This window comes from Oncorhynchus kisutch, linkage group LG30 (assembly GCF_002021735.2).
Source record: "Oncorhynchus kisutch isolate 150728-3 linkage group LG30, Okis_V2, whole genome shotgun sequence".
Lineage (NCBI taxonomy): Eukaryota > Metazoa > Chordata > Actinopteri > Salmoniformes > Salmonidae > Oncorhynchus > Oncorhynchus kisutch.
The window spans coordinates 25,599,053-25,626,703 of NC_034203.2; the positions used below are offsets into that span (position 1 = coordinate 25,599,053).

A 27,651-nucleotide genomic window follows, 5' to 3' on the forward strand; every position below is an offset into this window, starting at 1 on the left:
TTCTAGATTCTTGGCCTGAGAAATAGGCCGTTTCATTTGGGTACGCTTTTCTTCCAAGCATCAAAATGCCCCCCCCCTACACTCAACAGGTTAAACTTCACTAAACTTTTTAGAGTGTTCCCTGTTAGTTAACACAATCAACGTTTCACTTTACTGTGGCAATGGTGATCAACTCAATATTAGCCACTTTAAATGCAACATACCGAAACAAAACAAACTATGCAAGAGATGTTGTTGTAGGCAGAATGCATTGGAGTAGGATTCTATTGCATTGACACGCACCACACAGCTCTTACTCTACAGAGGCTGTGCGGCATAACCAATCAGAGCTGCAGGAGGCCTATATGCAAATAGATCATATATGGATCTGTGCCATTTATTTTGACCTGGACAGTGTTTACAGCAGGAGAAGCATTTGTTTTGAGATCAAAGCGAGAGCTGCATGTAGCCACATGTGCACATTTTGTTCATATCCTTTGGTAGTTAGTGAGTCATTAACCCAGTTATAGATCATTTGTGGTCATCGATAGGGGGGGGATTGCTTCCTACAAGAGCACAAAACGTGTACATTTCTAGACATCTTTCAAAAGCAAGTCAGATAAAAAGCTTTTGTATGTCTTAAAGGGGCAATGTTGCATTTTGAGACAAGCTTAAATAAGCTAAATAGCCAATAGGCAGAGGGTAGCATAATTTGTCTGATTCTCTGTAATAATGGTATGGGAATAATAATGCATTTTATTTTGTGTTTTCTTGCATTCAACATCACCACCATTTTCAGTCACCTCTTTGTCAATTGTTTTTGATGATAGGACACTCTGGTATGCCTAGATTATGATTAAATAGCTACAGTAGCCTACATGGCAACTGTTAAAACTGTAACTTAAAGCGGGTACAGCCTCAGTGTTCACAGTAAACACCCGCTGGAAGTTGCAGAGAATTTTCACAATGTTCGAGTTTGCGCTCAGCAGACCTGCAATTTGCTCAGTGATGAGAAAAATTTGAGGGAACATTGATTACTACCATAATTATCCAGGCCAAATTAACAACTGTCCATACAATCACATAGAAAACAACACAAACATCTAGGGTCAATCAGAGTCTTCTAAAATGATTATCCTATTTCTATTTAAAAGCTACTGTGGCCAAGCCCCTTGTTTATCTGGCCTGGACAAGTGTACATTTCTCTTTAAATAAGCGACACGTGTGACTAATGGTGTCATTAAAATCACATACCTGCAGGAGTCACTGTGGTAAATGAGCATCAGCGCCCTAACAATGCTGTTTTCAAAACTCTCACTAAATCATCCCCTGTACAAGTTTAATTTGAAACCACAAAATGCTGCTGCTGCTGCTGCTGTTGGCCCACTGCACTCACACCAATTTGACATAACTGTAAAAATGTGTGTTTAATCTGGAGGCTTATAAAAGAATGCACTCTCCTTTTATGTGATGTTTCAGAGAGGTGCTTTTGAAATGGGCTGCTTGTGCAGCTAATTTGTTCTGTATATGACTGGAGGAAAATACTATGTTTTTTCAGATGGTATCTTTGTTGAACAAAGAGGCTCATTGTGCTGTACTTAAGAGGCATTCATTAACAATAAGAGTCCACAATGTATGAAGATCAGACCTAAAAATTGGAGAGAGAGCGAGAGAGAGAGCGAGACAGAGAGTTTAAATGTGAGTCTGTGCACTCTAGCCAATTAACACCATTCCAGCTAGTGAGAGAGAAAGACTTTCACAGGTTATGACCATTGAACTGAACAGAAACACATAATCCAGGACTGAGAAGGAGGCTAGAAATACAAACACGGCCGTTTGAGCCTTGTTTCTCCTCATATCCCTGTTCTCTCTCTCAATTACACACTTGATTACATAACCACATCACACGGCCTCCCTCATCTACAGAACATTGACTGAATGGCAGGATCTTTGAAGCCGAGAGACAGATGCTCCCTGTTCTCTGAATCACCACTAGGGGTGCACTGCAATGCACTCCCCTCTGGTTGGATGACAAAGATACAGCCATAAACGTCGCCGCTGCCGCCACAAGGAAGCTGATTGAAATCAGTCTTTATGAGGAGCTATTCTGCATCTGTTGTGTGTGGCGCCGCTACTCACTGACCGCGTTGAGTATATGATTGTGCTCCCCTTCAAATTGACACATTACGTTTTAATTAGCGAGCATCCATCCCAGTCTCCCGGAACACCTGCTACAATTTAGGGAACAAATCATCTGTGAATGCTGTGAAGGCTAATAAGAGGAAGGAATTAGATGCAGGGGCGGAATTGGAATTGGAACATTCCACATTCCACAATGCTACCCGAAGTCACAAATAATCAAGAAACATTAGAGAGAGAGAGGAGAGAGTGGAAAGGGGAGAGGATGTGTGCGGAGGTGTTGGACGTACCTGTTGGCTCTGGCCTATAGGGGGCGTTAATCTCACTTGGGTCTGCCATTGCTGCTGATTGGTCTCGTCCCTGGCCACGATCACTAGGGGCACCGCCCGGAGGGTGGACACGGTGAATGGCCTGAGGGCGTAGACCACCCCGTCAGCCTCTATACGGAAGTCGGACGGGTTACTGCACTCGAACTGCACCAGTCCACCTTGGCCGCAGTTCACAAACTTCACTGTAAGAGAGAGAGGGAGAGAAGAGACAGAACATGAGATTGAAGCTGAGGTAACCAGGGAGAGAGACAGAAAGACAGTGAGTAGACACTCAGACAGACAGACGGACATCCAGATAGACAGGGACCCTCCTCCCACACCACTCCCAGGCTGTGTGGTATAGTCCACAAAGCCTCCAATTCCTCCTAAAACTCATACATAATGTATTTCAACCTGTGCCCCAAAAGTATTGTTTAAAACTGGTGCAGTAGAAAGAGAAGGAGAAAAAATCAAAAGAAAGAAAGCAAAAGGGAAATGATAAACCCCTGAAGGGCACTTGCTGGATCAAAACGAATATATCTAAAATACCAAAACATTGTTTTTTAAACTGATGTGCCAATTAGACTGTGGCTAAATGAACTGTTGTGTCTGGGTAAATAGAAGCACCAGCTTATATAAATAAGAGAGGAATCATTTACATAGGATCCAGACTTTTTTCTTATTGCTTTTAGCTCAAGACATTGCATGCCAGCTTCTACCCAATAACAAACACGGATGCTTTGCCGTGGTCGGCTAGCAATCCTGACTCTCAGGGAGTGAGAAGTGTGTGATGTTTATTTCATCAGTGTGTACACATACATATACACACAGCTGCAATGACACACACACACACACACACACACACACACACACACACACACACACACACACACACACACACACACACACACACACACACACACACACACACACACACACACACACACACACACACACACACACACACAGCTCCTTGGAGCTCTAGTACACAGTCCCAGAGCACTTCAGTGGCAGTGGTCTAACATTGGTTCATGTTTCAGGTGAGTGACAGTGCATCTCAAACACCATACCTACACACACACACACACACACACACACACACACACACACACACACACACACACACACACACACACTTCTACATGTTTAAACACACATAAACAAACGTCTATGCACACACACACAGAGAACAGAAAACCAGCCAGCATACAGATAATACTGAAACTCCTCCAAGCTAAAGTGATCAGACGTAAAGATATATCATTTCTGTGTCGGCTGCACCAATGCCATTTTAAATTATTAAACCAGACGGCAAATTACTTAACAAAAGCCTTGAAGAAGGACATCTAATCTCCCATTCTTGTATTACCTTGAGGACAGACGGAGAGCTGCGATTTCAGTGGGTCTTTACACTGGGAGCACAGCAGTGGGAGGGAGCACATCACATGTGGGCCTGTGGAGGGAGATTGAGCCCTGGCTCTGAACAAGAATGAAGGTTTAACCCCTGGCCCTATTGACGGGGTGCTGATCAGGGATGTTGGAGTGTGAAAAGCAAAAATAGGAGCTACAATTCTTTGGTGCACGCACGCAGAAATAGAATTCACCACCTACTAATAACAACCTTTCAGTGACAGAAAGAATTAACACTGTCTTGCTAGTTAAACTAAAGAGAAAGTATTTCGTGTTCATTTGCATCCTGCTCTCAAAATAATACACAACATGTAACAGATACTTTCTACAGTGGCTTGCGAAAGTATTCACCCTCCTTGGCATTTTTCACATTTTGTTGCCTTACAACCTGGAATTGAAATAGATTTTTGGGGGGTTTGTAATATTTGATTTACACAACATGCTTACCACTTTATATATGCAAAATATTAGTTTTTATTGTGAAACAAACAGGAAATAAGACCAAAAAAAAGAAAACTGGAGCGTACATAACTATTCACCCCCCAAAGTCAATACTTTGTAGAGCCACCTTTTGCAGTAATTACAGCTGCAAGTCTCTTGAGGTATGACTCTATAAGCTTGGCACATCTGCCCACTGGGATTTTTGCCCATTCTTCAAGTCAAACTGCTCCAGCTCCTTCAAGTTGGATGGGTTCCACTGGTGTACAGCAATCTTTAAGTCACACCACAGATTCTCAATTGGATTGAGGTCCCTTTGACTAGGCCATTCATATATCCTTATGTACATATTCTTTATCCCCTTACACTGTGTATAAGACAGTAGTTTTTTTTGGAATTGTTAGTTAGATTACTTGTTCGTTATTACTGCATTGTTGGAACTAGAAGCACAAGCATTTCGCTACACTCGCATTAACATCTGCTAACCATGTGTATGTGACAAATAAATTTGATTTGATTTTTGATTTGATTCCAAGACATTTACATGTTTCCCCTTAAACCACTCAAGTGTTGCTTTAGCAGTATGCTTGGGGTCATTGTCCTGCTGGAAGGTGAACCTCCATCCCAGTCTCAAATCTCTGGAAGACTAAAACAGGTTTCCCTCAAGAATTTCCCTGTATTTAGCGGCATCCATCATTCCTTCAATTCTGACCAGTTTCCCAGTCCCTGCCGATGAAAAGCATCCCGACAGCATGTTGCCATCGTGTTGATCGTGTTCTCGGGGTGATTAGAGGTGTTGGGTTTGTGCCAGACATAGCGTTTTCCTTGATGGCCAAAAAGCTCAATTTTTGTTTCATCTGACCAGAGTACCTTCTTCCATATGTTTGGGGAGTCTCCCACATGCCTTTTGGCAAACACCAAATTGTTTACTTATTGTTTACTTATTTTTCTTTAAGCAATGGCTTTTTTTCTGGCCACTTCCATAAAGCCCAGCTCTATGAAGTGTACGGCTTAAAGTGGTCCTATGGACAGATTCTCCAATCTCCACTGTGGAGCTTTGCAGCTCCTTCAGGGTTATCTTTGGTCTCTTTTTTTCCTCTCTGATTAATGCCCTCCTTGCCTGGTCTGTGAGTTTTGGTCGGTGGCCCTCTCTTGGCAGGTTTGTTGTGGTGCCATATTCTTTCCATTTTTTAATAATGGATTTAATGGTGCTCCGTGGGATGTTCAAAGTTTCGGGTATTTTTTTATTACCAAACCCTGATATGTACTTCTCCACAACTTTGTCCCTGACTTGTTTTGAGAGCTCCTTCATGGTGCCGCTTACTTGGTGATGCCCCTTGCTTAGTGGTGTTGCAGACTCTGAGGCCTTTCAGAACAGGTGTATATACTGAGATCATTTGACAGATAATGTGACATTTAGATTGCACACAGATGGGACTTTATTTAGGGGGGTGAATACTTTTTCAAGGCACTGTATTCTGTAACATAAAGCACAATGGCTAAACCACCACAGCAGGTGACGGATCCATTTTCCCAATGGCAAAGTATTGTGAAATTGTGAAAATGGGCAAAGCGTAAAGAGAGGGGAAAAACATCCCGTTGATTATACTATTGACTTTCACAGTGGACACAAAGTGATCCAGTGAAGTGTACCTTACTGAATGAACCACCATGTCCACACAAAAAGGGCTCCAAAATAGAGGTACGTTCTATATAAAAAAAACATGTATAACAGAAGAGAGTAGAGAGACACCTAGAGACAGATAGAGAGAAGAGAGTAGAGAGACACCTAGAGACAGATAGAGAGAAGAGAGTAGAGAGACACCTAGAGACAGATAGAGAGAAGAGAGTAGAGAGACACCTAGAGACAGATAGAGAGAAGAGAGTAGAGAGACACCTAGAGACAGATAGAGAGAAGAGAGTAGAGAGACACCTAGAGACAGATAGAGAGAAGAGAGTAGAGAGACACCTAGAGACAGATAGAGAGAAGAGAGTAGAGAGACACCTAGAGACAGATAGAGAGAAGAGAGTAGAGAGACACCTAGAGACAGATAGAGAGAAGAGAGTAGAGAGACACCTAGAGACAGATAGAGAGAAGAGAGTAGAGAGACACCTAGAGACAGATAGAGAGAAGAGAGTAGAGAGACACCTAGAGACAGATAGAGAGAAGAGAGTAGAGAGACACCTAGAGACAGATAGAGAGAAGAGAGTAGAGAGACACCTAGAGACAGATAGAGAGAAGAGAGTAGAGAGACACCTAGAGACAGATAGAGAGAAGAGAGAAAATAATGAGGGTTCTAATCAATGAATACTGTATAAGCACTGAGCCTTGTTGGTTGAAAATAAAACACTGAACTAAAATGTATTCAGAGGGTTCTCAACAAGATGAATGAAAATACAATCCTGCTTTACTTCATCACGTTCATAGAGAAGGAGGGAGAAACTGTTGAAAGGGCCCTGGATGCAACCCTTTACACTGTGCTACAGTTAATGCATCGCATCTGCAAAACAAATCCATGACAGTGCACTGATCTGATGTAACTGAGGAATTGCCATTCATCTAAATATTGATGAAAAGCACACAGAAGTGTCTCAGAGAGTGGCTCGGCACTGTGGGGGAAAGAAGCAAAGTGAACACTATGAAATTAAGATATACAAGAATCAACAAAGGAGTATCTATCCTATGCCTATATGCTGGAACACACCAAGTGCCTATATATTGACCATTTGCACACTGCTCAGAGCAACCTCATCAAATTCGTTTTTTTCTGTCTGTTTGAACCTGGCAAGCCAACTTCAGAGCGCGATGTGACCTTGGTTAGCTGAAGTTGTTTCCTTCCAGCCTTAAGGCAATCACCTCCACAGCACTAGTCCGTCTGATGCTCAGACACATACAGAATACAGAGAGAAGTGTCAGAACGGCTCAGCTCACAATGACAGCTTCTACTGGGTGAATGAGACTTGAGAGACAACATATCGTTGAAGGGAGAGGTGGCACAATCTACTTCACACACTCTTCTTAAATTAGGTATATTGATTGGTTGGCTAAAGTGCTTTGTGCTTTGCTTATTAACCCATAAGATCAAATAAATACATTTGATTTGATCAAAGAGATGCTAGATCCAATTAACATTTTGCTCTAAATCACCCCAAAACCATGTACTGTACACATTCTATATGAATGCACCTGGATGGAACATATGCAGATTTGTGGAGTGAGCACACAGTTTGAGAGAGAGAGGGAGAGAGAGAGACAGAGAGAGAGAGAAAGAGAGAGAGAGAAAGAGAGAGAGAGAATGACTGGGTGGGTGGGATTGGCATCTTTATATTGCTTCATCTTAATTAGCATTTATGGGGCTGCTCTAGCTGCTGAGCCTAGCTCAAAGATTTTTTTTTTCAGGTGAAGGATAAATACAAACAAGGCTGCAATGTTGTTCCCTGTGTGAGGGTAGACAGTGTGTGTGTGTGTGTGTGTGTGTTCTCTCGTGGACAGACTATATAAACATAAATGGTACCGTAGATCTGTCATGATACAATGGAATGCGTGAGATAACGAGCACCATTAGGTCTTGGATTTCGGAAGGAGATAGGACAGTTGGTGCAGATGGGACAGTTGCAAAGAGAGAAGGTAGATATTTTCTTTCCGATTCCAATCCTCGTTGTCTCTTTTCTCTTAACACGCATAGACCCAGAACTTAATTGAGCATCTGACCAATTATGCAAGACTTTAGTTCTGTGTTAACTGATATTAGTGTGTATGTAATACCCTGGGTTAGCCTACACTCGACTGCAGTGGTTTCCTTGTGAGTCTTTGTAGCACCGAGGTCTGTTGTTTGGCTGCTGAGCCAAGCTCCTGTTCCCTAGCTCAGTCTGAGATCTGGCCATGTGAACACCTCTGGGAGGCCCTTCAGCAACCAGGCGCCATGGCAATCGCTGTGCAAATTCCCAGCAGGCAGCACAAATTCCAATAATAATGAATGGGGATGTCCAGCGTGTGTCTATTCATTTATCATGGCCAGCTCCCCAAACCCCATCCCCCAGCCCCCAAGCTCCCATTGCCCATAGGAGACCAGAGCAGCATTTACTGTACTAACCCTGGATGTTCCAGTTTATCTACAGTATATCTAGATTTATTAGCTCCCGGAGGTATAACGAAACTGAAAGAGATCCTTGCTGCCACCACCACCACCTCGGCATATCAGACATGTCGTCATGGCCAGGGAGATAAAGGCCTTTGGTTTGGACAGAAATGCCGATGCAGCAGAGAGAGGGGTATATACTGCTGCTGCTGCTGCTGCTGCTGCTGGGGGGGAAGAAAGTGGGCCAGTCAGCAGAAAGGCCAGTCCAACTAATGCCCCACGCCGGGGCCCAAAATTACCTCCGACTCAACGAGCCCATTCACAGGCTTATAGAAACCCTCGTAGCTGACTAACAACACAAAAACCACAGCTAACCTTCCCAATGTGTCACTCTTTTGTCTGTCTCCATCACGTGCTCCTGCTTATAGAGAGGGACAAATACAAAGAGCAAATAGAGAGAGAACAGAGAGAGAGAGAGAGAGAGAGAGAAAGAATGAGAGAGGGATGCAATTTGGTTAATTTGCAGCGTTCTCGAAGAACGTCACAAGGAACAGTCGTTAAAAAAAAAAAATCTCAGTCAGATGCAGCATATCTCACAGTGGGAACACATAAAGAGGCTGTCCGTGGTAGCCTAACGTCGAGAGAGTACATCAAATGTTCCAGCCTATACCTTTTTATTCCTGTCTGCAAATCCAAATCCAGTAAGCTAGTAAAAAGCTCAAGGTCCCTGTAATGAGCTGTAAATGTGACAAGGCTGAAGCACCACGTCATGTGGTTCGTCCTGATATTTCCATCATTCATCTCCAGCTGGTGATGTCACTGACAGGTGTGAAATACTCAGCATAGGTGTTTCATCAGTCACCTAACAGAAATGCAGACCCCGGCGAATTCTCCAGAGGCAATTCCATCGGGCAAATGCCTGGACGCCACTGACTAAATGCATTATTCACGAACACAGTTCACCAAATCTAGTTCATGCTCCATCGCTGGCCCTAGCTGACTGCATTGGGGATGAGAAAATGCAATACAGAAAATAGGATCAAAATTAGCTGTGCTCGGTAGAACGTACATGCAAGAGGACATTGATTACGAGATGGTTGCTAAACTGTAGCTGATCCACGTCGCACTTCAGTGTCTTAATTCAAGTTAAAGTGCTAAGAAAGTCACTCTGCCATTGGAAAATATAACAGGGGCTAAATTAATGAATGGCAATTCATGTGACACAAAATGTCATGTGAAATTAGGACTGTATACGATATACACTGAACGTACAAAACATTAGGAACACCTTCCTAATATTGTCTGGATGTCCTTTGGGTCGTGGATAATTCTTGATAAAAACGGGAAATTGTTGAGAATGAAAAACCCAGCCGCGTTGCAGTTCTTGACACACTTAAACTGTTGTGCCTGGCACCTACTACCATAAGCTGTTCAAAGGCACTTAAATCTTTTGTCTTGCCTATTCACCCTCTGAATGGCACACATATCCAATCCATGTCTCAATTGTCTCAAGGCTTAAAAATCCTTCTTTAACCTGTACCCTCACCTTTATCTACACGGATTGAAGTGGATTCAACAAGTAACATCAGGGATCATATCTTTCACCTGGATTCAGCTGGTCAGTCTATATCATGGAAAGTGTATTCCCTGATTGCACCTCGTCTTTTCTACTATGGCGTAACACCCTTCACAATATTTAATCCTATAATTAGCCAATTATTATATACAATCAAACGGAACACCATACTAATGCTTTTAAAGTATCATAGCTGGATACTACCCATAATGATGCATGTCTGTGTACTTCATTCACATGTAGGTGGTGTTTAAGCATTTACTATGAATACATTTTCTACAGCCTCAAGGGTAATTAGCAAACAACTTCCATTTTAGCTGGTAAGCCTCTTTAGCTTAGTTTTTTCTCAAACTCTTTTTACCATCTTAAGAATCTAAAAACCCATTTATTGTGAGGGAGATGAGGCTTGAGCAGCAATAACCCTGTGTTCAGTAAAATGAAACTCTTGAGAGAAAGTAAACAGTTTACAGTTGATGTCTGGATGGTAGGATGATGAGGTTGGGCTTTGCCAGACTTCAGCCTTGCTTGAAGGGATTTTACTAATGCAGAGCACTTGAAACACCATGGAGAGCCATGTGTTTAAGGCTCTGACTAAAATATGTACAGGATTCACATGAAAGAAACATGGGTAATGTCGACTTTCTCCAATAATGTCTTTCTGCAAAATAAACATGTGAAGAGGGAAAAGGCTATGAAGTCACATGGGCTACGCTACGCTATAGGCTGCAGCCTTACATTCTTATGGTGACCAACACCCACGACAATTATGTGTTATTGCAGAAGACATAGTCCCCTCCTGAAACAGAGGCTTCAATTAAAGGATGAAAACACACTATCAAATTGCATTGATACCACCTTTCTTTATTATGCTCACCCACACTGGCACAAACACACACAAAGATATCCTATGCAATATCCTATGCAGGTCCCTTTTAATCTCAGATCGACTGACCCATGGGCTCTCTGGATATGCTAAACAGAACCCCTTCCCCAGTCCTGTCCTGAGGGAATAAAACTAGCCTTCTTCCATTCTTCTTTCTCTTTACACTTAACATTTCTCTCACATCAGCATATGACCATTTGCTCTGTTGGGAGCTAGCGGACCTGTCTGACAGTCGTTGTATTGGGAGGACAATAACAAGGTAAGATGATCGACTGCCTGCCAGTGCCCAACATCCACCTCCATTTACTTCACCGAGAGGGAGATGCATCTAGCTTCTCTGTATCTGACCCATTAAGGTACAAAGGCCCTGTGTTGTTCTGGCTAACCTGCAGAAATTAGTCTTAGCTAGCTATATCTCCTCTGGGTTACAGTATCGTCACCATAATATGAAGGGGTTGTATTGTCATTGTGAAGACTGAAGCGAATCAAAGGGTTGTTAGCTGTTGTGTTCTAACTGCTGTTTTCTACAGCTAGCATGTCAAAATTAGCCTTAGTCTTCTCCTTGTTAGGCTACATCATCATATGAGAACCTCTTATTATGAAGGCTAAAGAGCTTTTGAAGCGCTTTTAGTCACGGAATGAAATGCTGCATGTTAGCTGATGCTAGACGAGGAAAGTTCTGACTGGTCTAAACGGGTTACTTTGAAAGACTCACGGAGATACCACATATTTAGGAGTCCATCAGTCTTTGTTGGGTAAATTCGATTATTCTAGTGTGTGTTTTCTGGTGCCACATCGTCTCGCGCCTAGCGTCTCGCTGGATTACTGTGTCATTGGAGCCAACAGCTGATAACGGCTAAGCTACATCCTTCTATACTAATCAGCAACATGGCTACTGGGATTTGGGTTCTGCGAGCGGAGCGATCAGAACGGCCGCTTGATACAGCGGCTCAGGCTTTAGGATGATATTAAACTGACCACATTATTAACAGGATGTCAAGTAGCTCCCTACAGCTCTTTATGAAGACATTAGCATGGCTAGCTAGTAGCTAACTCAATGCTAATACATACAGGTTCATGGAGAATATCAGATAAATATGACAATATTACACTTGTTTTAACTGCTAGGGAGCTAACACTTCTTACCACTGTCTTTCATTGTGCTTAGAAGTGCCCTGAGTTTCTTCTGACCACTTGAAAGGGTCAGATCACGCATTGAAGCAATAATACCCACTTCTTTGAAGGAGATCACCAGTAGATACCACAACCGCTAGCATGTTTCACATCTCCTTCGCTCTCTCTGAGAACAAAGCGAGATAATAAAAACCTATTTCTTTGAACAATTAAAATTGTAGTTTTAACTGTAAACGATTATGGGGCTAACAGAGGGGCCAGTGTGTGTGTGTCCATATAAAACCAATGTAACCTCCTCCTCCCGTTGGAATCTATCTGACTGTAGCTGCTTGGGCCAGCACTGCCCAGAAACCTTCGGACAACATTAAATCAATGTTATTAGAAATAAAACTGTTTAACTTTGTGTCTTTAACAGCCGTTCTTTAGCACCCCCTCCCATAAAGGTCATCCAGTTTTAATTGCTCTCTACCCTTGTTCAATTTTTAACTGCTGAACCTTGCTCACTTTGTCCAATCTGCAGGCTGACGCCTTACATGAGAGAGGGATGGAGGGAGTGAGGGAAGGAAGGAAAGAAGAGGAGGGCAAGGAAAAGCAATCTATGTGAGGATAGATCCCAGAGGGGCGGATCCGAAGATGCCTTTTCAAAATCAGATTCTGAATAATAAGCCACTGTCCGTGTCCACATTCATTGGACCTTAACTGCAGCAGCTAGTATAACCAAGGTTATTTCCCAGTGACCATATAGTGAAGGGAAACACATTTATCCAACGTTACACAGCTTTCTGCATCCCTTTCAGCTGGGCTACAGTCCTGTTAAAGCGCCATTACTTCTGAGGCACTGAGAATTTGACACAGGTCAGCCCTGGAATGGAAGGCTGGGAAGAATTCAGGAAATACTGTGCCATCAAAAAAAACAATATACAATATAAATACAATTTTGCTAAAGCTAATGAATGTGAAATGAACTTTAGATTCACTGTCAACATAAAATGATGTTATTATTTCACTCACAAAACATACTGAAACAAACAGACACCCACACAAACAAAAATAGAGCCAACAGTCTCACTCACATATAGACACACAGCACCACTGACATCCAATTTTCTAAAACATGGAAGGAAGTGAAAAGCTTTTACCCTTAACTCTGCACTGAAATAACTGAAATCACCTTTTGAAAACCACTCTGGTACAATATAAGGGCCATTACTGAGTCCACTCAGATGGAGTAACACGGTAAAAAAAAAACTATAAACATGGTAAAAGCAGTTCAAACAGGTCCTATACCTGTATAAGACCTTACTTTAATATACCAGTACTCTAACTGCACTCAGAACATGGGGCTCTCATATAAAACCTTGAAAGAAGAAGGCCAGCCATCAACCTTGACATCATCAGCTGATCAGTTAAAACCCTGGTGAGGAAGGCATGGTCCAGAGCTAGAAATGGAGCCAGGCAGAGAGAGGGAACATATTTCTGTTGGCTGCATTACTGGATCACGAGGGGGCTGGCCACTAAAGTGCCTGAGTGCAACCTGTAATGGGGCATTAGCCGGGGCTTTTGATCTGAAACCCAGGACTTCAAAGCTATTCATTTTATCCCCCTGATCATTTGTCAGAATGCCTCTGTCACCAAAAAAATGCTGTGGCCGAGAGAAAACAATGACTGCTGAGGTCTCCAATGTGGGCATGTTTTAATTGGGGCTCATACGTTTTCTTAATCATCACTCTAGTCAATCAAAAAGGGGGCTGTCATCAGGTTGTTTCTCACAGCAGGGTATGGCTTGGAGTTGTAGTTTCCAACAGGCCAATATTGTCACGTCTTGGTCTTAGTATTTTGTGTTTTCTTTAATTATTTGTTCAGGCCAGGGTGTGACATGGGTTTGTGTGTTGTGTTTCGTATTGGGGTTTGTAGTATTTGGGATCGCGGCTGATTAGGGGTGTTGTATAGGCTTGGCTGCCTGAGGCGGTTCTCAATCAGCAGTCAGGTGCTTCTCGTTGCCTCTGATTGGGAACCGTATTTAGGTAGCCTGAGTTCGCTTTGTCTTTCGTGGGTGATTGTTCCTGTCTCTGTGTAGTGTTCACCAGATAGGCTGTAATAGGTTTCACGTTCCGTTTGTTGTTTTCGTATTTATTTAGTTATTTCATGTATCGCCGTTTTCTTTATTAAAGATCATGATTAACCACCACGCTGCATTTCGGTCCGACTCTCTTTCGACAAACGAAGAACGCCGTTACAGAATCACCCACCACATACGGACCGAGCGGCGTGGTTACAGGCAGCGACCGCAGGAAAAGCGAAAGGAGGACGTTATGGACAGCAATGGCATGGAGTATACGACGTGGGAAGAAATCGACAGGTGGGCGGCCGACCCAGAGAGAGTGCAGGAGCCCGCATGGGATTCGCTTGAGCAGTGCGAAGAAGGCTATAGGCGAATGGAGTCGAAAAGGAAAACATGGCGGCGCAGAGCGAAACCCGAAAGTCACCCCAAAAAATTTATTGGGGGGGGGGGCTCAGGGAGAGAGTGGCAGAGTCAGGAGTCAGACCTGAGCCAACTCTCCCTGTTAATCATGAGGAGCAGCGATATAAGGACTTCTGGTCTTGGGAGATGATATTAGAAGGAAGAGGACCCTGGGCTCAGCCTGGTGAATATCTCCGCCCCAAGGAGGAAGCAGAGGCAGCAGGAGATAGGAGCCGGCGATACGAGGGAACACGGTTGGCAAGGAAGCCCGAGAAGCAACCCAAAAAAATTATTGGGGGGGGCTTACAGGGAGTATGGCTATGCCAGGTAGGAGACCTGCGCAAACTCCCTGTGCTTTCCGGTGGGCTAAAGAGAACGGGCAGGCACCGTGTTATGCTAGTGAGCACACGGTGTCTCCAGTGCGGGTGCATAGCCCGGTACGGTTCATACCAGCCCTTCGTATTTGCCGGGCTAGAGTGGGCATCGAGCCAGGGAAGCTTGGGCAGGCTCGGTGCTCAAGAGCTCCAGTGCGCCTGCACGATCCGGTCTATCCAGAGCCACCTCCACACACCAGTCCTCCGGTAGCAGCTCCCCGCACCAGGCTTCCTGTGCGTGTCCTCGCTCCAGTATCACCAGTGCCCGCACCACGCATCAGGCCTACAGTGCGCCTCGCCTCTCCTGCTCTGTCGGAGTCTCCCGCCTGTTCAGCACAGCCAGAGCCTTGCTTCCCTCCTGCGCTGTCGGAGTCTCCCGCCTGTTCAGCGCAGCCAGCGTTTTCCTCCTCTCCTGCGCTGTCGGAGTCTCCCGCCTGTTCAGCGCTATCAGAGCCTTTCTTCTCTACAGCGCTGCCGGAGCCTCCTGCCTGTTTGAAGCAGCCTGAGCTGCCAGTCTGCAGGGTGCTGTCAGCCTGCATGGAGCAGTCAGAGCTGTCAGTCTGCAAGGAGCTTCCAGTCTGCAGGGAGCTGTCAGTCTGCAAGGAGCTGCCAGTCTGCAAGGAGCTGCCAGTCTGCAAGGAGCTGCCAGTCTGCAAGGAGCTGCCAGTCTGCAAGGAGCTGTCAGCCTGCATGGAGCAGTCAGAGCTGTCAGTCTGCAAGGAGCTGCCAGTCTGCAAGGAGCTGTCAGTCTGCAAGGAGCTGCCAGTCTGCAAGGAGTTGCCAGTCTGCAGGGAGCTGTCAGCCTGCATGGAGCAGTCAGAGCTGTCAGTCTGCATGAAGCAGCCAGAGCTGCCAGTCTGCAAGGAGCTGCCAGCCTGCATGGAGCAGTCAGAGCTGTCAGTCTGCAAGGAGCTGCCAGTCTGCAGGGAGCTGTCAGTCTGCAAGGAGCGGTCAGTCTGCAAGGAGCTGTCAGTCTGCAAGGAGCTGTCAGCCTGCATGGAGCAGTCAGAGCTGTCAGTCTGCAAAGAGCTGCCAGTCTGCAAGGAGCTGTCAGCCTGCATGGAGCAGTCAGAGCTGTCAGTCTGCATAGAGCAGCTAGATCCGCCAGTCAACCAGAATCTTCCAGATCTGCTAGTCAACCAGAATCTTCCAGATCTGCTAGTCAACCTGAATCTTCCAGATCCGCCAGCCAGCCAGGATCTACCGGAGCCTACTACCTACCTGAGCTTCATCTCAGTACTGGGCTTCCTCTCAGTACTGGGCTTCCTCTCAGTACTGGGCTTCCTCTCAGTACTGGGCTTCTCCTCAGTTCCGGGCTGCCCCTCAGTTCCGGGCTGCCCCTCAGTCCCGAGCTGCCCCTCAGTCCCGAGCTGCCCCTCAGTCCCGAGCTGCCCCTCAGTCCCGAGCTGCCCCTCAGTCCCGAGCTGTCCCTCAGTCCCGAGCTGTCCCTCAGTCCCGAGATGCCCCTCAGTCACGAGCTGCTCCTCAGTTCTGTGGGGTTCTGGGTGAGGACTATTAGGCCATGGTCGGCGGCGAGGGTGGATTATCCCAGGACGTGAAGGGGAGGAACTATGACATTTATGGAGTGGGGTCCACGTCCCGAGCCGGAGCCGCCACCATGGACAGACGCCCACCCGGACCCTCCCTATGGTTTTGAGGTGCGTCCGGGAGTCCGCACCTTGGGGGGGGGGGGGGGGTTCTGTCACGCCTTGGTCTTAGTATTTTGTGTTTTTTTTTATTATTTGTTCAGGCCAGGGTGTGACATGGGTTTGTGTGTTGTGTTTCGTATTGGGGTTTGTAGTATTTGGGATCGCGGCTGATTAGGGGTGTTGTATAGGCTTGGCTGCCTGAGGCGGTTCTCAATCAGTAGTCAGGTGCTTCTCGTTGCCTCTGATTGGGAACCGTATTTAGGTAGCCTGAGTTCGCTTTGTCTTTCGTGGGTGATTGTTCCTGTCTCTGTGTAGTGTTCACCAGATAGGCTGTAATAGGTTTCACGTTCTGTTTGTTGTTTTCGTATTTATTTAGTTATTTCATGTATCGCCGTTTTCTTTATTAAAGATCATGATTAACCACCACGCTGCATTTCGGTCCGACTCTCTTTCGACAAACGAAGAACGCCGTTACAAATATTCTTCATAGTTTAGCGCAGAACACGTGGTAATTAACTACAATGACCATAATCCATTGCGTGCCTACTTGTGCAGTCAGTAGTTATTTTACACGTGCTATGGAAAAGAGACAGAAGAATGCGCAATTGAGGGATAGAGAGTAGTTGCTTCGTGGGGGATTTCTACCAGAAAATGCATGATCTAAGTCACGTGTCAAACTCATTCCACAGAGTGCCGAGTGTTTGCAGGTTTTTGCTCCTTCCTTGTACTTGATTGATGAATTAAGGTCTCTAATTAGTAAAGAAGTCCCTTCACCTGGTTGTCTAGGTCTTAATTGAAAGGAAAAACCAAAAACCTGCAGACACTAGATCCTCCATGGAATGAGTTTGACCTCCCTAATCTAAGTATCTAGCAGTCATAAAAGTATGTCTTTACTTTGAAGAACTACTGAAATAGTGATTTTGTCAGACAGTATAGGCAGCAGGTCTATAGACATGAGATGATTACTTGGAATGAAATAATAAAGTCATCAAATAAAAACAATGTACTATACCCAACAACTGAAATATTTGCTTAAAGTAAAGTAATGTGATTAAATGATGGTCAATAAGTAATAAGCAGTAATGGGCAGTGACTACCGTCATGGGATGGCATTCAACCCACATAATGAATAGTGCATTTGTGACTCGTTTCAGGAAACTAGACATACGTCGCGCGTCACTACTTCACAGGAGAGCCATTTGAACGTAAACTTTTTGAGAATCAAAATGCCTACTGGAACATGTGAACTTTCATGTGCCTTAATAACAAACTTGTATGCCATCTGTAAATAAAATTGTTAAATTACGAGCCTAGTTGGTTTAGAAAGAAAAAGTGAGCAACCTTCCCACTAGCCATGATTGGCTGAAATAATGAGTGGGCTAGAAATGCCTAGAGATGAGTTCAGATTGGTCTGCCATGTAGCACGCTTCAGTCCATAATATGAGCTGGTCAGTAGGTGAAGGTAATCCTTTCTAACAGTGCTTTAAAAAAAATAGTTTCACATAGTAGAACTGCATAAGTGTTGCTCTCCACTTTCTGGAGCACTGAGTTTTGAAATCAGTGGAATCAGAGTAAGATAGCTAAGGAGATTTGATTGCAAATCAAATTTGGGCGTTTGATTGCAAATATGCAGATGGGGCCAAAAAGACAACACACAGAAGGCTGTTGTAAAACACCTGTCTCCGGATTACCTCTTCAAACTAAGGGCAACCATGGCATCCGTAACAGAGAGGGAGAAGGGTCCACCCATGTATACAGGTAAGATAATCTAGCTAGCTACATTTTCAGATATTACACATTTCTAATTTTGTCAGAACTTTGTTTTCATTTCAAGTTAAAGTGTACTGTTAGCTAGCTAGCTAATGTTAGCTGGCTGGCTAGCTAGCTAATGTTACATGTATGATCTGTGTAGTAATAGCCTAATTGTTAGCTACCTAACATGGAACCTGGTTGGTTAGCTACCTGCAGATTCATGCAGGGTAGTAACGTTATGATTACGTTGGGATTACGGTTCATTGTTTAGCTAGCTAGCTGCATGTCTAAACAAAATACTCCACTATGCAAGTAACTATTTCAATAGAATGTTTATGATGTCACTTCGACAACTGTCGATAGATGTATCTGGCAAATTCGCTCGGGCTATCTACTGTCACGCCCTGATCTGTTTCACCTGTTGTTGTGCTTGTCTTCACCCCCCTTCAGGTGTTGCCCATCTTCTCCATTATCCCCTGTGTACCGTCCTCCTGGTTTTTGACCCTTGCCTGTCCTGACCCTGTACCCGCCCGCCAGACCACTCTGCCCGTCCCTGACCCTGAGCCTGCCTGCCGTCCTGTACCTTTGCTCCACCTCTGGATTACTGAACTCTGCCTGTCCCTGACCCTGAGCCTGCCTGCCGCCCTGCACCTTTGCTCCAACTCCAACCCTGCCTGCCTTGACCTGTCGTTTGCCTGCCCCTGGTGTTACAAAAAACAGTGTTACTTCGACACGGTCTGCATCTGGGTTTTACCGTATCCTGATAGTACGAAATGGCCATGACTGACCCAGCAGACCCGGGCCAGCTGCAGGACGCCATCTCCCCCCAAGGAGCCGCCATCGGGAGGCACGAGGAACTGCTTCGTGGCTTTATAATGTTGGCTGAACGCCATGACCAGGCATTGAACAGTTTGCTGGAGCAATTCCGTGGGTTGTCTCAGAGGCAGCCTACCACGGTGGTAACCCTGTAGCGACTCAGCTGCTAGCAGTGCCGTCTCATTGGCCACTCCACCTTCTTGGGAGCCTCGTTTACCCCCAGCAGGAACGCTTCAATGGAAAGTCGAGCACCTGTTGGCCGATTCTAGCTCAGTGTGCCCTCATTTTGGAGCTTCAGCCCTCCTCCTTCCTCTGGGAATGCTCCAAAGCAGTCTATCTCATCATGCTGATGTCCGTGAGGGCTCTCACCTGGGCTACTGCTGTATGAGAACAGCAGCCGGCCATATGCGTTAGTCTGGAGGGGTTTGTGGAAGAGGTGAAGAAGGTTTTTTTCACACCGTTCTCCGGGAGAGAAGCTGCCCGGGAGCTAATCCAGCATCGGCAAGACCCCTGCAGTGTGGCTGAATATGCTGTGGGTTTCCGCACATTGGAGAGTGCTTGGAACCAGGAAGCACTGTTCGATATGTTCCTGCACGGTGTCTCTGAGGAGGTCAAGGACGAGCTTGCTGCTCGGGAGTTACCTATGGTACTCGATTCCCTCATCACTTTGACTACCCATATAGATGGAAGACTTCAGGAATGACAGAGGGAGAGGAAATTCAACTTCCCTCACACGTCCAGGGATTCCACCTGGCCTCCGAGTCAATCCTGGAAGTCCCCGACGATCACATAACAGCTCTATAAACAGCTCTATAAACACTATTTCGTGGAGCCCCAACTTTCTAGTTAATTACATTTACATGATTAGCTCAATCAGGTAATATTAATTACAGAGAAAGGATTTTATAGAATAGCATGTCATATCACTTAATCCGGCATAGCCAAAGACACGACAGTGTACTGTACTGTACTCTACTGTCTTCACAAGGGCCGATCTAGGTCATTATCCCAGGTGTTGGGGACAAAACATTTGACACCAGTGTCGATGGCTATGTCTCTCTCACACCTCCCACCCCAGGTCTAAACTGTTGACAGCTTTAAAATAATGGCCTGCTCTCTGGTCTCCTCTTTCAATGTCTTCCACCATGGTAAACACTATCCATCAAAATACAACCAGACAAAAGTGCGACAACATGCTGTCTGATCTTAGCCAATGGCACAACACACTGGCTGGGCCGCAAAATAAAGCGAAGGCTTTGACACCTAATTAAACTTTAAAGCGTCCCTTAATATGTTTGTACCTGTATAGGTCATTCAGAAACATCCAACACCAAACATTCCAACTCCTGTTTGCTTCTAATCAGTGGCAGTAAATTCAAATGAAACGCTCAATTGAATTGTTTAGATTCACTATCGACAGACAGTGGCGTGTGGCTGAGATAAAGAAGGATCAATAGGCTGAACACACTCAAAAGCTCAGATCTCCTGATTGAGGGGAAGCATTATCATATATTAAACCGCCGATAGACATGTAGAGAGAAAATCATATTGCTGCTGTCAGGAAGTATGTGGCAGATGTATAAAATAAAGGGCAGAGGCTTCTGCAAATTCAACCAGACACGATTTACATCACCACCCAATTCAAATGACCTCTCAGCACAGCAGCTTGTTGGGAGATATTCTATTTCTATGGAGGTGTGGAAACGGACAGACTGGCATCCAGCAGTATTTCAGTATTTCCATTCAGTATTTCCATATTTCCATTCCATTCCATTTTTAATGTGCCTGTTTGCTCATTCCAGTCAAATACCCAGCATCCACAAGTGTTGCAGCGTTTCTGCCAAGTTTCAGGCATTGCTCCTCTCAGGTGCTTGACATGGGTGGCTACCTAGCTTCACTTCACAATGAAATCGGCAGGGATGGGTAGGGGGCAATTAACTATTTGTCAAGTAATTTATGCTTTGAAGCCATTTTAATGAAATCAAACTGGACCATCATTTCCATGGTGGTTAGGAGTAGGATTTACACCACTTATAAAATAGAGTGGTGAATATAAAACAGACCAAACTACTTCAGTGGTTTAGCAAAGCTAACAAGGAACAGCTCTTGACCTTTTTACATAATTTGAATAGTCATCATAAAGTGAGTGAGAGCTTGTGATGACCAAATAATGAACACATCTATATAATTAGATGACTATAAGTTGTAAATCAATTTATCCAGGGAGATAAAGCTAGCACAAAGCAGCACCATGATAATAAAGGCACTCTGCATTGCGTCACTTATAAGAACAGCCCTTAGCCGTGGTATACTGGCCGTATACCACACCTCCTCAGGCCTTATTGCTATATAAACTGGCTAACAAAGCAATTAGAACAGTAAAACAAATGTTTTGTCATACCCATGATATATGGTCTCATATACCACGGCTTTCAGCCAATCAGCATTCAGGGCTTGAACCACCGAGTTTATAATGCAGGATAAAGAACCTGAATCAAAGAGAGCAATAGAAATGTGGTTTGTAACAGACAAAGGCTTCCGATTCTGAATTAAAGAGTAAGAAAACAAAGGAGATTTCCCAGGAGATCCCCGAGATAGCCAGAGAGAGAAAGGGAGCCATTTGTGAATTATCAATTCTGATAAAAATTAACACGCCTGTACATTTGGATGTGATTAAATTCTGACAAATTGTCCAACCTCCTGCGCTTGTGCTCGACATGCAGTTCATTAAACGGCACTCTCTCAGAGCCGCCAGCCAGCTCCATCCAACACAATTAATAAGCGTCACGCATGACAGAGGGAACACACGTTAGGTGGCCCCGTAATCACACACGTGACACGCCACAGCTCCAACACAGCCAGATGAATCCTTTGGCCTGTGAAGTGCTCTGCCTAAAAGAGATCATTCCTATTATAAGTGTTTTATAATCCCGTAATGGTATCTCATTACATACAAAAACAATATCCCGGCCTCCCCAGACCAACCTCGGTATTGAGGAACGGCACAGACAGACTGTCTCTCCCTGTTAGCCTACACAGTGGCATGCACATCGTGTGAGGATCAAGGCACTCTGACAGAATACAATGAATATTCCCAATTACATGCACTAGTTCCCACGATCTGTTGAACTAGTCATTTGCAGACAAGTGTCCAGACGTCAAGGCAGTCTGTTACTCTGAATGTCCCTTATAACCCTGAATAACACTTGGATTTAACAAACAGACTATAGGCAACATAACTAAACCAATCAATATGTTGGGTGCTCTTCTGTGTCATAACTGTGATACCATCAGATCCTTGGCACTGACTCTGAATTAGCACTTCGGCTGCAATTATCATAAAATTACTTTTATGCAATTAAAAACAGCTAATTTGCCAGCAGAAAAGCCTAATGGAGAAGGTATTGAGGTATTGAACTACTCTCTCCCCATTTTTACTGGAAATAATGACACTCGTGCCTGCTTTGAATAGCCTCTCTGTCAATCAAACTGATGCAAATGACTACCCCAGGTAAAGACTGATATGGTCCACTGCATCCAATTACAAAAGTAACCACACACACAAACATGCACACATGGACATGCCACCCGCAACCACAGACACACAGACACCGCGAGAGGCAATACGTCTGCTTCTGTGACGTTAAATGCTTATAACAAAACTTGGTTAACTTGTCCATAGTAAATTAAAATAAAAAGAACATGCTTAATGTCTTTAGAGTGGTGCATTTCGGCTACCCTTAACAATGTGCTCAAGAAGAAAAATACAACAATGAACGGGACATTGGAACAGTCCCCACTCTCCATGCAATTATGTCACAACATATAAAGAACAATTGTGTGCTGCTCAGGGAGGAAGGCTGGGCAGGCAGGGAGCAAGCAAATGGGATTCATGCACTCTGCTCCTTGCGAGGTGAGACGTGGGGAAATGGAGGGGAGGTGAAAGGTGAAGTGTTAGGAGATGAGAGGCTGGTTCCTGGATCCTCTTTGGGGGGACGGGGACGGGGGGGGGGGGCGGGGATGGGGACGGGGGGGGCGGGGACGGGTGAAGCAAGAGACAATGGAAGGTTAGTCTGAGTCTCTTAGGAGAAGACCAGGATAAGATAGCTGATAGTCTGCCCCTCTCTCTTTCTCAAAGAGAAAGTCAGTGATTTTCTAAGGCTAATGAAAACACATAAACAAACTCAGATACACGCACACTTGGTGGAACGTAAATTAAGTTGTCTAGCAGTACTGTTAACACCAATTGTATAGGCCTAATCAGTATACCACAGATTGACATCCAAGTTGTTCTCACACATAAAACCATACGAAGAAGATGAATATGAACATTGAATCTAATCCAAAAGAATATCAGATTTCTGCTGGGAATGTAATTGAAATAAACTATTAATCAAAATGCCATATGGACACAGCCGACTTGTATTTCAGATGTCTATATATTGACAAACAGAAAAATCATTTCTCATTATCAATAGATTAAGCAGACAGTATCCCCTTCACTCCACCTACCTTCCCACCCCCATTAACCCCTGTACCACACACAATGGGGCATTGAACATAAAAACACTCTGATCCCAACACCAAAATAACAAAATTAAATTAAAATAACCCCTATTCTTCTGAGGGGCCTCTCAGAAAACAGAAAACCTGGTTAGATAAAGAGTAGGTGGGAAAAAAACATTCCTCAAAACAATGACTCTCGCAAAAGAGAGAGAGGGTTCTTCAAAGAAAGCAGAATTAATGCAGCTGCCAACAGACAGGTAGGGTAGGGTAGGGTGTGCATTCGCCAGCCACCACACGTTTGAGTCAATATGTGTCAAATTCCCCTTGAAACACAATTAGTGTGCAGCTAAATAAAAAATAAAAAAATACACACAGGAAAGATTAAAGGATGCATGCAATGTTCCTCTCAAAAGCTTTACAATTCAACAAATACACAGGCTTTTCAGACACATGACAGCTTGTTATGTGCCTGCTGAAGTCGAAGAAAGCCGAGGAGAGCAGAGCAGGGAGGAAAGCAAAGCATGCATCTGTATGAATATCCAAACACCTTCTCAACGTGTCTGTCAACTCCACTGAGCCCTTTGTGCTGTTGTGTGGGTTTCCTTAAGATATCAAGCTACAACAACTGGGACACAACACACCATAACAGACACAGCATCTCATCTCATTACAAACCTACTTCGACCTGCTTGATTGTAGATTCCACCCCCCCCCATTTCCCTTCATCCCCCACGCAAAGTTAGTGGCTCAAAGGAGATCAACCAACAGAGTGCAATGAAATTGAGAGGGGGGAGGCGGGGGTGGGGGAAGTGAGACTGGAGGGGATGGAGTATGGGGGGTAGTGGGATCATCCATCTGTGCAAGCAATTAATGTCTGTATCTGCAGGCTGGGTGAATCACATACTTTGAAATTGATGGCACAGACTTCTGTAATAGCACTGATGGTCGGTCGCCTCGCTGTTAAAGGAAATAAAGAAAGAAATTCTGCCTATGTAAAGGAGATATACTGTCGACTGTGTTATGTGCAGACGGTGTTGTATGTATGTTAGGTAAGCTGTCGCCATGTATAACAATGCAAGAAGAAAGGGAAAACACTGCAGGTCAGTAGAAATTAAACATGACAATATCTCATGTACAGATGAGGTGGTTAAAGATCTTCCATCTGTCTGTCCCATGAAACCTCTGAAGCTCAGATGTAGCATTAAATCTTGAGAGGCGACAGGGGCACATCTTTCCATTAAGGCCTGCTGCTTGCTTTCATATGCCTGACTTTCTTTTCACTTGGCAGCAAAAGCCATTTAAAACATCTCCAACCTACAAATTGACGTACTGTAATGTTGCAGAGTGAGACTGCTTAATCTAAGTAACACAGGAACAGCATTTGGTCATTGAGGATGCACAAACAATAATTTACACACTTTCTAGAGGGCTCCTATCAAACAGACTGTCATATTTTATCCCCTTTCAAAGACGATTGTTTGAAAATAAAATGCGTAATTTTATAAGAATGCCATTCATATTTACACATGCCACAGATGGGACGTGTGAATGTTTAAGATTGCCCTGTATTTTATTGTATAGCACTATAGCTTTACTAATAGGGAAGGATATGATAAAACCATGCTGTTACATATGGCTATGATGGTGTGAGTAGAACTGCATTGCTACATTAGGTATAAATATATGGCTCTAGCTGCATGCGACTAGCCTGCAGGTATTGGCTGGAGATTTGTATGTAAAGTGGTTCAGATGGCTAGGTCATATACCTAACGGTAGGGGGATATAATCACTGAGAGTACAAAACATTAGCAACAATAATAATAATAAAATTGAGTTGCACCCCGTTTTGCCCTCAGAACAGCCTCAATTCGTCAGGGCATGGACTCTACAAGGTGTCGAATGCGTTCCACAGGGATGCTGGCCCATGTTGACTCCAATGCTTCCCACAGTTGTGTCAAGTTGGGTGGATGTCTTTTGGGTGGTGGACCATTCTTGATAAACACGGGAAACTGTTGAGCGTGAAAAACCCAGTAGCGTTGCAGTTCTTGACACATTCAAACCGGTGCACCTGGCACCTACTACCATGCCCTGTTCAAGACTTACGTCTTTTGTCTTGAACATTCACCCTCTGAATGGCACACACACAGTAGACAATCCATGTCTCAATGTATTTAAGGCTATATTACACCAAATGGTGACACTGGTAGGGTAATATGTATATCTATATGAGTATATGGTTAGCTGGCTGTATGGTTCAGTCAGAAAACTAATAGTGACAATTGTAGTGAATATGTATACAGTATCTTTCCAAATGTACGGGTATGTCTGTGTAGCTGTATGGCTGTCTGGCCATAGACGGCGGCTCATGGGAACAGTCTGTCGCCTGGCTGTTGATAGCAAGATAGCGCTAGTGCCGGGAGGAAGGGGTCATGATGGCATCCGCCCGCTGTGTAGAGCCATGTAGTGCAACAAACAAGTCATCATGTTCTCACTCATCAAGACAGTCTACCACTTTGCGGCTGAGCTATTGTTGCTTTCCACTTCACAATAACAGCACCAACAATTGATCGGGCATCTCTAGCAGGGCAGACATTTGATGAACTGACTCCTATGACGGTGCCACGTTGAAAGTTGCTCAGCTCTTCAGCAAGGCCATTCTACTGACAGTGTTTGCCTATGGGGATTGCATGGCTGTGTGCTCGATTTTATAGCCAAATCCACTAATAATTTCAAGGGGTTTCAATAATTTCAAACATTACAGCCTTATTCTAAAATGTATTAAATCGTTTTTTCCCTCATCAATCTACACACAATACCCCATAATGACAAAGCAAAAACAGGATCAGAAATGTTTACAAATGTATTAATACTAAAAACTGAAAAATCACATTTAGGTTTCATTCAGAAACTATTCAGACCCCTTGAATTTTTCAACATTTTACATTACAGCCTTACTCTAAAATGGATTGAATAATTTTTTCCCTAATCAATCTAAACACAATACCCCATAATGACAAAGCAAAAACGGCTATTTTTCTTTTGCAAATGTATAAAATAAAACATAAATAAATAATACATTTGCATAAGTATTCAGACCCTTTACTCAGTACTTTGTTGAAGCACCTTTGGCAGCGATTACAGCCTTGAGTCTACTTGGGTATGATGCTACAAGCTTGGCACACCTGTATTTGTGGTGTTTCTCCCATTCTTCTCTGCAGATCCTCTCAAGCTCCGTCAGGTTGGATAGGGAGCATCGCTGTACAGCTATTTTCAGGTCTCTACAGAGATGTTCGATGAGGTACAAGTCCGGGCTCTGGCTGAGCCACTCAAGACATTTAAAAACCTGTCCCAAAGCCACTCCTGTGTTGTCTTGGCTGTGTGCTTAGGGTTGTTGTGCTGTTGGAAGTTGAACCTTCACCCCAGTCTGAGGTCCAGAGTGCTCTGGAGCAGGTTTTCATCAAGGATCTCTCTGTACATTGCTCCGTTCATCTCCCTCGATCCTGACTAGTCTTCCATTTTCTGTCGCTGAAAAACATCCCCAAATCATCATGCTGACACCACCATGCTTCACCGTAGGGATGGTGCCTGGTTTACTCCAGACCTAACACTTGGCATTCAGGCCAACGAGTTGAAACTTTGGTTTCATCAGACCAGAGAATCTAGTTGCTCATGGTCTGAGTCCTTTAGGTGCCTTCAGGCAAACTCCAAGTGGGTTGTCATGTGCCTTTTACTGAGGAGTGGCTTCGGTCTGGCCACTCTACCATAAAGGCCTAATTGGTGAAGTGCTGCAGAGATAGTTGTCCTTCTGGAAAGTTCTCCTATCTCCACAGAGGAACTCTGGAGCTCTGTCAAGAGTGACCATCGGGTTCTTGGTTGCCTCCCTGATCAAGGCCCTTCTCCCCTGATTGCTCATTTTGGCCAGGCGGCACTCTCTAGGAAGAGTATTGGTTGCTCCAAACTTCATCAATTTAAGAACGATGGAGGCCACTGTGATCTTGAGGATCTTCAATGTTGCAGAAATATGTTGGTACCCTTCCCCAGATCTGTACCTCGACACAATCCTGTCTCGGACCTCTACGGACGATTTATTCGACCTCATAGCTTGGTTTTTGTTCTGACATGCACTGTCAATTGTGGGCCCTTACAT

The 27,651-nt window shown here is 44.4% G+C and overlaps 1 protein-coding gene across 1 annotated transcript in view; it reads right to left on the reverse strand.

Annotated features, from left to right (window-relative positions):
* The window catches only part of LOC109874930 (cadherin-2), a 106,026-nt gene that overhangs the window by 33,526 nt on the left and 44,849 nt on the right, over window positions 1-27,651 (reverse strand). Inside the window, exon 3 of the mRNA XM_031810258.1 lies at window positions 2,409-2,629. Within this exon, the coding sequence (XP_031666118.1) occupies window positions 2,409-2,629 (221 nt within the window). The remainder of the gene's footprint in view (window positions 1-2,408; window positions 2,630-27,651) is intronic.